The following is a 12,554-nucleotide window of genomic DNA, read 5'->3' on the forward strand; positions in this document are numbered from 1 at the left end:
TCTGACTGAAGACACTCTGTTTTCTCAGACAGTCTCATGAAGAGGATGCTCAGGGTCGTCTGTTACTCTGGATTTTATGAAGAATCCTTCGCAACATTGTCTCCAGAGGCTCTACAGTCATCCCAGAACAGAACCAGCCTTCTTTATCAGGCTCTATCCAAACTATACCAGTGACTGAGCAGGACAGAGATGAGCTTTATGCAATTCAAGCTTGTTGCAGCTGATGATTTCACAAAAGTAAACTACGAAACAATGATCCTGAAATCCACGCCTGGACGGCTGGTGTCCTGCAGCTTTTAGATGCGTCTCTGCTTCAACACACCAGAGTCAAGTAATGAGGCTGTTACCATGGAGTACCCGGCTGCACTGAGGAAGTGATTCAGCTTTAGAGTCAGGTGTGTTGGAGCAGGGACACATCTACAAGTCGCAGGATGCCAGGCCCCGAGGTCTGAAATTTAGGAGCCCAGTGCTAGAAGAGGAGTTAAAAAAAAGCTACGGAACCAGACACCATATCAGAAACTTGGCATATTAAAAACAGGAAGTCATTCTCCTGACTTAGCAGATGTAGGTAGTGCCTGAGAATCAATGAGCCTCAGAAGTAATGAATGTTTAAGTGATTTTATTTCAGAAGAGAGACTGACTGGAAGACAATGACTTGTGTTGCACTTAAAATTACACAAAATGATTTTTTATAAAGTTTTTAGGCGAGAATGTAGATGTATAGATCTGAAATATCTGCTTGGTTCATCAATAAATCACTTAATTCCAATATTGTTCCTATGTTTTCAGACCTGTCTGCTCCCGCTGCATTAACAGCAGCTGGCAGCTGGCCGGGCGCTCCAGGTTCGGTACACCGAGAGAGAAGCATGTCTCCCGGCAAATCGTTATAAAAAAAACTCCCAATAGTTTTCCCCTATGAGTGGAGGTGGAACACAGATATTAAGTCTGGTAATAGCTGTAAATATTTTTGGTACACCAAAGTATTTAATTTATTCCAGAGCAAATGGGTTTGACTGATTAAAGCTAAGCCTTGCTGCATTTCATTTGTTTGTCTTTTTTTTGTTTGCTGCATTTTATTTGCTTTTTTTTGCGTCTCTTTTTTTGTTTGCGTCTATTTTTATGTTTGCTGCATTTCATTTGTGCGCGTGGCTTTTTTTGTTTGCACGTTTTCTCTGTTGCTGCGCATTTGCACCTGTCGGCCTTCACACTTACGAGCTCCATAAGAAGGAACTTGTAAGTGTGAATCTTGTCCTGTGCATTTGTGAATCATTGGTGTAACCCAGGTTAACATAATCCTCACTAAATGTAAGCCTTTTCATAAAAATAGCTATAAAATAGATAAATAAATAGGAGAATAAATAGAGAACAAATATGTCTTAAAACAGTTAAAAATATAAAAAGTAATAATTACAGACATAAGTGTTGTATTTCATGTTATGATATTTTATTTGGTTAAAAATCCGCATAAAACAGCTTTATTTTGTCAGCAGCTAAAACGGTTAAGTGTGAGATAAATCTCTTATTCTGAAGGGTCACATGGATGTGTAGCCCATGTGACTAGCTCCAGCCAACCGGATTGCTATGTTCTCTGGCGCCAGAAGAAGAAGCAGAAAGCGAGAAGAAGCAAAGAACAAAGAAGCTAAGAGAGTTGTGCTGTGAACGAGAAAAAGATAAGAGAAATCGACGATTAAAACATTTTTTTTTCATTTTTGGAGAAGGAGCGTTCTGCATTTTTCAACCTAACTGCGTTCGGGATGTTACAGAACTGGACTTGGCCTTTTTGACGTTCTGCTGGAAATGGGGTATATGCCACGGACTTCCGTTTTAGCACTTCCGCATTTTTATGCCACATAGAATGCTTCCGGTTCACAGGCAACAGTATGTTAACAGTGGCTCCTCAGTCGCTGCAGGACTATTGTAGAATTATTCAGACGTCCTGAAACGCTCCAACAACAATAAAGGATTTAAGCTGGATGTGTCAAAACTTCACAATAACTGAAGGTAAGTTAATAAATCGTTTGTATTCATCATAATGCCTCATATGTCTGACGTAGCTAACAGGGACAAGCTTACAAAGGTGCTATGTAAACGTTAAGTGTTTTGATTATCTGTGCATTGTGCAATCTACATATCTATGCTGTATAGATAGATAAAGATGTAAACATATATAGATCTGTCTATATTGTGCCCAAGCTATCAGTCGAAGCTGAAGTTAGCTTCCGAATGTAGCATCTAATTCGGAAAATAGCTAAAGGGCGATTACACTTAATTTTTCACTATCTTGAGCTTTTTTAATGTGTTGTACTTTAAAAACAACACCTAGACATTTCAAACCTAACTAGATTATTCTGTACTAACAGCAGAATAAATAAAACATTTGTGAAACCTTCTAATTGATTTGTGAAATTTGTAAAATGTCAATAGATTCCAGAACGCATTAGATCTGAATTATTAATTTGTGATTATTATTTTAACTTTCCGTTTTCTTTCTTTTTTTAATCTTTATTATAGTTGGAGTTGGACAGGAGTTCTGTTTGATGGCTTCCTGGAGGGAGAGATTGGCTGAGCTAATGTTGCCAACAACTTTTCTCCTGCTATTAACGTTTTTGCTTTTCTTTATATAAAGTATTTCTATCAGTTGCTCTTTTTCCGTTTTGTATACAGTATTTGTTTATACAGTATTTTTTTATTTTTACCTTAATGCTTACCTGGTCAGTTGAGGTGGAAATGTACATCCTCTTGATTACTGACAAATGTCAGAACCACATGGACTGAGCTGGTTACATCAGATCAATCTGAATCTTTATTTCTCATTAAAACGACTTCTTGTAATTTTAAGACATTGTTATAAAATTGCATCTTTATTCTGCTGTAACGATGACTGCATTCTTGCAATTAAAATTTCTTGTATCCTCCTGACTGTAATGCTCCAACTCACAGAACAGATGATTGAAATAAAGGCATTTTTTGAAAGTATTTTCTGTGATTTTATTATAGAAATTGAGGACGAGAGGAATCGATTAAAATCAAATCTGGTATGAAAAAAATCTTGTATCATCCAGCCTTATTCAGCATATTAAATTATATGACTAACTACTTATTACATTTCTTTGCTGGTTGCATTTTAACATCTCACTTGAATTCCTCATCTACATGCAAATACTTGATATAACGTAAACACAGAGAAAAGGGGAAAAAGTTTGTGAAATGTAGAGAATTACAAATGAGATTAAATTTTATTGAAGGTACAAACAGGATAGCAAAATGAACAGTGAATATATAATATACTTCCTAGCAGCTAATCAGACATCAGACTTGTTTTGCCTTTACTGGTGATGAAAACTCGTCACTCTGGAGGAGAGGAAGTCCGGCTCAGCCCCGTCCAGGATGACTGCATGTCAGGGTAGCAAACAAAGTCTGCAGGTAGATTTTTGCATATCTGGTGCTCCGGTTTCCAGATCATAGTTTAAACAAGTAAATAAAAAGTTAGTCCATGTTGTGATGATCCGGCAAACCGTGGACTGATGGACGCGTACCGTCAGCTGGTCCAGGTGCTTGGATCCATTGGAAAGGTAATCAGCACAGCGATCATGGCTCAGAAACATCACGAGGCGTTACGATGCAAGCCTGAAAAATAAAAAAAAACTAATAAGTGTCCATATTTAGCTGCACAACGTAATCAAAACTAATAAACCCTAACCTCTTTTTGAGAGTTTTGCTTGAAAATAAATGGACAATATCACAGGAAATTAAATGTTTAAATGAAACAGTTCTGGTATCACAAAGACACTGTAAAGAAAATAAATGTTTCAGAGTTTTAACAGTTTTAACATCACTAAGTAACTGAGTAAGTGAACTAAAATACTTACTACTTAGAAAATGCATGTTAAAATCTGAATACTCTTGAAAGTGTGCAGCTGAAATTAATTTAAACTACTAGCAGGCAAAGCACAATGTTCGCCTAATATCTGCAACAACAGTAATACAAAAAATGATGCATATAAGAGGCATTAGTTTATAAAAGTCGAGGCAAACCTAAATTTACCATTTTAAAAACAAAAAGCAGCAGGAGAATGTAACTTCATAACCTCATTTTCTAAGCAGAATCTCAGAGGGAAAAAAAGAGAAATTACATTGTGTAATGCAAGAACAGATTATAGCAGCCAAGAGAAAAAATTCACTCTAACGTGGATTATAATTATGAAACAGCAAAGGTAGATGTCATATTTTTGGGATTCGGAAAATACGTGATTTGTACCATTTGTTCTGTGGGTTTTTTATGTGGGTCGGTGACACTTTAACGGCTGTAAAGTGAAGGTTTTGGACCTTAATCTGACTGACTACCTGTGTGGTTTGGATCGGGCTGAAGCGTTGCTGCCCTCGGCTGTTCTTAAATTACCTGCTCGGTATCGGAGGGGCTCGTCGCTTCAACTGCATGATAAATGTATTTTATATAATTGTCACATAAAAAAAGCTAAGGAGTTGCCTAAAAATAATTTCATACTCCGTATAACACAAACGCAAACATCAACACACGTATTGACTCACCTTGAGCCGAATCGCTGCCTCTGTTCTCAGCCTGTTCCCGTTGCAGTGGATTTCCTCCGGCATTATTTTCCTCCAACAAATGATTCCATTGAATGAACCACGTACAGATTCCCTTTTAACCTCCGTCTTCCCATTTCTGACGCTGCATCTTCAATATCCTCAAGCTTTGAAATAGCAGGCAGCTACAAACCGGGTGTTAGCTGTAGTGGCTAAGTCTTGGCTACAGTCCGCTGTTGCCTTGATATCAGCAGGAAAATGGGGGAAAAAACTAAGCACTGGATGGTACCGGCTAATTACTGGACACAACGGCACACAACAAAACTCAATAGTTGTACCAGTAGCTCGCAGATATTTTAAGTTTTGCGTCTTTTTCATGGTACAGATCTTGCAGCTTTGGGTAAAAACAATAGGAGCAAGCAGGACCCGGAACCAATCTATGTGGCATAAATTCAAACGGAAATACGTCACCACCTCTCATGGCAAATACCCCATTGGACCGGGAAATTCCGAGTCGATTGCTGAGTTGGTTTCCGCTAGTGAGAAACAAGATGGGGGTGGTAACCCAGGAGCCCTGTAACCATCAGGAGCTACGCCCTCTGCTGGACACTGCAAATCATCCAAACTGGTATGACCTGCCCATGTTTCCTGCTGAACCAGCGGTGGATTCAGAGAAACGGGATTAACCCGTCAGGATCATCAGAGAGAAAACACATCGATTTGAAGCACAAGTTATTCGGTCTTTTGCTGGATTGTGTCTGTTGTGTTTTATTGGTTTTTTTCCCTTTGAACCACATTCAATGTCTGTTGTGTGGAATGTAAAATTGTTTGTTGGGTTTAAATTAGAAATAAGAAATGGTTAAAACAGGAAATTAAAAACTTTAACTTCTTAAAAGAACACTAAACTAAAATAGATTAAAAAAATTAAAACAAACTGAATTAAATAGATTAACAGTATCAACTTGAACTTAAATAGAACTATAACTAGGTTTAAATAAATAGTATCCTTTAATACCTAATAATAGGTTTTAATTTCAAAAAAAGGGATTAAATAAATCATTCTGAAGAAATAGGGGAACTATTTTGTATTGGAATTGTGTCATTGTATGTAAACTGTTTGTATAATTGTTGTTTATTTTCTTTTTCTACTAAAATAATAAGCCGGCAGGTTAAACTTATTTTCTGGTCTGTGGTCATTGATACACTTGCAGTTCTCCCTGCTCCCGTAGCCAAACCCAGCACTGGTCCTGTTCTGAGTCTAGTACTGTAATCGCATCGTCAGTGTTACATTTACATTTGTGAATTATGAGATCATTTTAGCTCCATACCAGTGTGCTACTTTGTGTTGGTGTGTCCAAAGCAAAGCAATCCCACTAAAATACTTTAGAGTCTGAGGTTGTAACACAGTAAGAAAATGAGAATGTTCAAGAGGTGAAAACATTTCTGTACATGTTGGCAGCACTGTGTACCTGCTGGAGCCACAGCAGATGGCTCTGCAGGCGGCCCTCCTCCAGAAAAGTCCTGAGCTGGGCAGAGATGCTCAGCCACACCCGGGTGTAGTGAGTCACATTCCCAACAAATGCAAATGTCTCATTCGCCTAGGATTGAAAAGAGAACAAAGTCAACTATATTGACTTTTACACTATGTCCTTTCTAAAACTCTCATCTACAAACGTCGCTGAGTTCTCCAGGCTGCTTGGTCAGAGGCCTAAGGAGTCAGTTCTCAACCAAACCAGAGTTAAAAGAATTAAACTGCCTAGAAAGTTTTTTACTGAATCTTGGTTATATCAAGATGCAGATGCAAGATTATTTGAATCCTCTGTTTAGAGCTCTCTGATTGGTTCAGAGCTCTCTGATCTGTGGAACTGAATACCAAACATGTCAGATCCATCTGACATGTTTGGTATTCAGTTCCACAGATCAGAGAGCTCTGAACAGAGGGACATGCTGTGAGCGATTCTATATAACATGCTTTCAAAGCTGCCTACTTACCTTCTGAATCACTTTGTCCACCTGAGAGCCAATGGGGGAGTAGAGGATCTTGGGATTTGTAGTCATCAGGTGAACGAGCAGGCCCAGGTTCCTTTGTTCTTTGCTGGTGAATCCCAGAGAGCTCATATTCCCCTGCTTCAGCGCCTCTGGCTCAATGATTCTGAAATAAAAGTAAGTCATAATCAAAGTTTTCTACTGAATCACAGAAAATCACTTTTCTGTCATTTACATTAAAAGCAGCTGTTACTACGGCTACTATTCAGTTTCCTACCTTATACATGAGTCTGCTGTTTATTCCAAGACCGTGTTGCTAGTTTCTCCTCTACAGTCCAGTGGTGGGAAGTAACGAAGTACAAGTACTTCGTTACTGTACTTAAGTACAGTTTTCGTGTATCTGTACTTTACTTAAGTAGATTTAATAATGGATACTTTCTACTTTTACTCCACTACATTTCTACAAAAGTATCTCGTTACATCCAAGTCTCGTTGCTCTTTTTTCCCGTTAAAATGTGAAGTTCAGGGTCTTAAGGTGGCGCCGTAAAATCCGAGCAATAACGTGACTTAGTGTCTGTTGTCACCCATCGGCTCCACCTTTACTCGCACGCGGAGCTCCAGACATGCGCAGTGGTTTCCTCTGAGAGTCAGTAATATAATAGTACTGAAGCGCTGCATAAATCATAAGATATGGCGACATGTAAAATCAGCAGGGCTTCGCTTTCACAGACGGTGGGACTTTGTCCAACTTTTAGCGTCACTTGGAAGGAAAGCTTAAAGAAAGGTAAGATCTGTGGACGTGATGCTAGCTAAGCTAGCTGTACAGAGACACATGTTGCATCTGCGATGACTGACATGTCGCATATATGGGACAACGCTGTGACCAAAGTGCAATATTGTAATATGACATTCATGGACGATCCGATTCTTCTGGACGGATCTTGACTAAGTCCTATAGTACTGAAGCCTCAGTGAGAGCCGTTCTTTGTTCTTGTAATGCTCTGCATACACTGCAGTAGCTATTTTATTTCATTAAAATATCTTTATATTTAATTGGTGAATAAATAAAACAAGAACATAAGAACACAGAGCATGCTCATTGCTCTTTGTTTTCGTCACCTGTCATGGTGGCAGACGTTGCAGCAGGAGCATCATATGATCGGTCCACTTAATGATATTAGCGATTAGGTAATGCATTCAGCAAGTACTTTTACTTTTAATACTTAAGTATTTTTAAAAACCTGTACTTTTTTACTTTTACTTAAGTAAAATGTAAATGTGGTACTTTGACTTTTACTTGAGTACATTTTTGTCTGTGTATTTGTACTTTTACTTAAGTACATTTTTTGAGTACTTTCTCCACCACTGGTCATGATACAAAATAGTAGCAATAGGTCAAATACACATGGAAATGTTCCACTGGCTTTCAGCCCATTTGGAGTACTTTGACAGAGCTATGCATGTAGCAACAGGCTACAATCCCATCTTCTGTTTTGTTCTCAGAGCTTCTCCAGAACTCCAGCCTGATCAGAGTGAGATTGTGTTCCGAGTCTACAAGTTCATGATGACAGGGCAGCTTAAGGAGCTGCTTAGTTCATTTATGTCATGGTCTGGTTGTAAATGTGATCAGCATTACATGGTGTTAGATCCACTAGCTGATGACTTCATTTGGATTTATCAGAAGGGCAAATAACTGATTTTTATTGTAATTGTATTTTTTTTTTTATTTGTTGTTTTTAAGATTCTAGTTGTGAGTTTAGGAATTGTTGGCAATGTCTTCCAGTAACATAATTACCCAGTAATTTTACATTTCCTGTCAACATATTTAACACATAAACACAGTGGGTTGCTGGCGCACCGCCTCCAGGCCCCACCAGGCTTAGCCAGGTTTCCAGGGGTAACTGTTTTTCTCAGGAAATTCAAATGAACTGTTCTCATCTCTGAAAATAAATGAATCTTTTTCGACACATAGTAAATATTCTTTGTGAAGACCAAAGATTATCATCAGATTGGGGAACAGATTGCTTAAGTGTTTGTTAAATATAAGAAACTGTTTGATTAATTATAAGAAGATGCAAATAAACACATATCTGTTTTAAATTAAAAAAAATTTTATTGCCTAAAATGCAATAACAGCACTCCCTTAGTGCAGTGTTTTTCAACCTTTTTTCAGCCAAGGTTCATTGTTTTAATTAAAAAAATCTCGAGGCACACCACCAACCAAAAATGTAAACAAAGATACTCTGTAGCCGCCTATATTACATATATAGTCATTCTTATCAAAGTGTCTTGAATAGGAATCAAATAAACACAAAAATTTATTTTTATCATATTTTACATTTCTTATTTCAAATTGCACTTAACATGTCCACTTCAAAAATAACCCTGAACAGTGAAACAACACTGTGGTGTTATGAATGAATGTTACTACATTCATGCATCACTAATTCTCTTGTTTTAATGTAAAATGCTCTGTACCTACTGCCATCTAGTGAAAAAAAAAATTACATAATTACGCTGCTAGTCACTAGCAGACACTCAAAGATGGCATTATTTGCAGATAATTAAAAAAAAATCTTTTAAGACCAATTACCGTATTTTCCGGACTATGAGCGCACCTTCAAATTTTTTTAACTCCCCCCTGGAAACTTACATATATCAGCCGCACCGGGCTGCAGGCCGCTGGTGTCTCTGCCGCTCTCGGTTTTCCATAAGGACCCAGCAGAGGGCAGCAGAGGGCTGTGTCCTAATAACTGCTGGATATATTAAGGACGCAGTTCTCCGTCTCCAAATCCGGTTTTGTTCACGCCGAGTTTACCTGCAGCAGCTTTATTTCCCTCCTGTACTGACAGATCGATACTCCTCAACTTAGAAGCTGCATCATATGAGTTTGAAAACATTTCTCTGTCATGCCCAGGGGTGAAAGTAAGGGGGTACGGCAGGGTACTGCGTACCCCTAAAAGATTTAGCGGGGGTACGCAGTACCTGCAAGAGAGGGGAGCGGCTGTCTGGTGTAAAGAATCAACGGGTTCACTGTGCAGCTGTGAGTTCACCCACTAATCAGCCGTGACTGATTAGTTTTTCAAGAACAATCTAAAACACGACTTAATCGGTTAATAAATAACTTTTTTCCCATTTCTGAACTGTTCGTGCATTGCTAGAGCAGCGGTGCAACATGTTGATCGCAGAAGGTTTTGAGTCGATCTCAGCATTAAGTGACAAACTGAACGCAGCCAGGAGGCTGAGAGCAGCACGTCCTCCTCTGACTGGATTAAAACGTTTGTAACTTTATTAAAGAACAACAGGGGGAAAAAATCGACAAAACGTGTTCAAATTAATGAGCCAACAACAATAATAATCTCAGTGATTGTTTCAACAAGTTTTTGCGCAATTCTGTGCGTTTTGGTTTTATTACCAAAATAACCAGCAGAGCAGGAGTTTAAAATGAACTAATCAACCACCGCTGTGTTCATGAGAGGCTTATTAATGATCGTAAAATAAATATCAAGCCTGAAAACCTAATATCGTATCAGACTGAATGTTATGTTTTTAACGTCATCTCTGGTCGGTTTGTGGAGCGCAGGAGGTTGCCATGGCAACGGGTGTGCTTAATGACAGAGACGGAGAGTAAAAAGGTGCGAATCGTTTATAGTTGATCACCTGTTTGGGTTATTTTACCTTTGTTTACCTTTGCTGTGGCTCATCACAGCAGCTGTAATTTCTGAACATTCAATAAACTACAAACTTGGACTAATTCTTTGTGAGTATATGTCATTTACAACAAACATCAAACACGGTAAATATGTTTCATTAAGTATTTCACAAACAAATGGCTTCTACCACGATAATTATGTGAAATTAAATTAATTGTCTAATATAAAAAATAGTTTGGTTCTGTTGGGCTCAGAGTCTGAGAGGCTTTTCCTCTATCAAACAATTTTTTGCCTCTTATTTAGTGGAAATATTGATGTTGATGATTCTCCAAAATAATAACATTTTTCAACCTTTATAGCTCCACTGTTGAAAATGAGAAGCTAACATTCACAAATGACATTGAAATAAAATCCAGTCCAACATCTGGTTTGAGGTGATTCCTCTGGAAACTGTTGGAGGAAAAATATCCCAACTTCAGAATATGAGCTTTTAACCTAACAGAGCTCTGTGGTTCCTCCTATCAGTATGAGAGTCAGGGTGAGGAGGCGCCATGTTAGGAAGAGAAGTGGAAGCTGCAGGATCTTCAGAACAAACAGGTCATGATGCTGGGCTACTGATTATCCCTCTATCTGGACACAGGATCAATAGAACCAGTTTAAAAGCTAAAATGAATGGTTATATGCCAGACATGGAAAACTGGGATGCTCTCCATGCCATGATGTTCAGAATTTAGGTCTCATGGCATCTCAAGGTGTCAACATTGCAGCCAGTGGGCTGAAGGAAATACAGCTTTATTTTGTAGCAATTCAAGAGCTAACCAGCTTTTATCACTTTGCAAAAAAATTTATCAGCGCGGAAACTCCAAAGCACACAAAGCAGCTATATATATATATATATTTTTTTTTTTGTTTGTTTTTTTTTGTTTGTTTGTTTGTTTGTTTTTTTTTGTTATAGTACCTCCAAGAATTTAAAAATACTTTCACCCCTGGTTGTGCCTGCTGCTAGCATGTGCTTGTTCTAAATGAAAATTAGCGCGTTCTTGTTTGATTTCCAATTTTGACTTTGAATGATTCACTTCCTGCTAAAGAGCCCCCTGGTGGTTGAAGAAAAATACACAGAAAAGCTGCATGTTCAAAGTGTAGGAAAAAAGTAGCAGCTTATAGTCCGGAAAATACGGTAGATGAAATTTGATCATTTCCATGGCACACCTGACGATCACTCATGGTACACTAGTGTGCCGCGGCACAGTGGTTGAAAAACACTGCTTTAGTGAATGCCTCATCATTTGGAGCAAAGGCTGCAGCTAAAAACACTTCTAACATCAACATGTGAAGACAGGGGTCCCAAAACCTTTTCCTGTTAGGGCCACATAGCTTTTCCCTTCTCTGGTGGGGGGCCGGAGTCAGTTTGTAACAGAAAAAGTGTTACACGTTTATCACCTGCGCTGGCGGAAATTGTTGAGGGGGGGCGCATAACTCGATTGATTTTTACCCAGAAAGCACATGGGCAAAAACCGTTAGTGAAACGGTCACTGGGGCTGACTAGTATATATTACATTGAGGGAAAGTAATTTAAGTAATTTTAACATATGAATTCCTCATACGTTAACATAAAGGCTCGTTTTGAAGCATAAGCTGCTACTTACAGGCATTGCTTGAAGAACTCGACCTGAAATGCGGCGTTCATAACAAACACGTGTTCATCTGCTCTACCGCTAGCAAACAACCGTACTGATTATATAACATAAAAAAGTCAAGCAGTTCCCTAAAAGTCCAACAGATGGCAGCCATGCAAAACAAAACACCCACAGTTTACAGGACACACTTCCTGCTAAAGAGCCCCCTGGTGGTTAAACCGGAAAATACAACATATGAAAAAAAAATCTAAATGCTCTCTGGTATTGTTCAGGGGGCCGGACCAAATGTGGAGGCGGGCCGGATCCGGCCCGCGGGCCGTAGTTTGGGGACCACTGTGTGAAGAGCTCAACACTTTCATCAGCACAGTATAGCTCTGACCTGGGGATTATGCAAAAGATGCTTAGTAGGAGATTTTTGTTTTTAATTAAATTTGAACCAGATGAAGCTAAAACAGAAACTTGAAGAGTTTTGGGTGGAAAATATTAAAGTAATTGCTCATTTTAAATACAAAATCTTTTGGCTTCCTTACAGGTCTGAATGAACTGTTCTTTAAGCAAATGGCCTTTTGCTGAGTCTATGCTTCAGTTAACGAATAATAGATTGCTGAACTAGCTGGTGACTTTCCGGTAATTGATTTCTTTTATTTCTTCTTTTTTTTTTTTTTTTTTTTTTTACCTTTTTTGACCCAGTTTTAATTTCTTAACTTAGACATTATTCCAAAACCATAAAACT

At 38.4% G+C, this 12,554-nt stretch overlaps 1 protein-coding gene across 5 annotated transcripts in view; it reads right to left on the bottom strand.

Moving 5' to 3' along the window:
- The window catches only part of abca2 (ATP-binding cassette, sub-family A (ABC1), member 2), a 154,602-nt gene that overhangs the window by 92,044 nt on the left and 50,004 nt on the right, over positions 1–12,554 (bottom strand). For all 5 annotated transcript variants that reach the window (XM_081611158.1, XM_081611157.1, XM_081611156.1 and 2 more), the window contains exons 10-11: positions 6,538–6,697; positions 6,015–6,143 (exon numbers count right to left, since the gene is read on the bottom strand). In XM_081611158.1, coding sequence (XP_081467284.1) covers positions 6,015–6,143; positions 6,538–6,697 — 289 coding nt within the window. The remainder of the gene's footprint in view (positions 1–6,014; positions 6,144–6,537; positions 6,698–12,554) is intronic.

The sequence above is a fragment of the Poecilia reticulata genome, chromosome 9, assembly GCF_904066995.2.
Source record: "Poecilia reticulata chromosome 9, P_reticulata-male-v2, whole genome shotgun sequence".
Classification (NCBI taxonomy): Eukaryota; Metazoa; Chordata; class Actinopteri; order Cyprinodontiformes; family Poeciliidae; genus Poecilia; species Poecilia reticulata.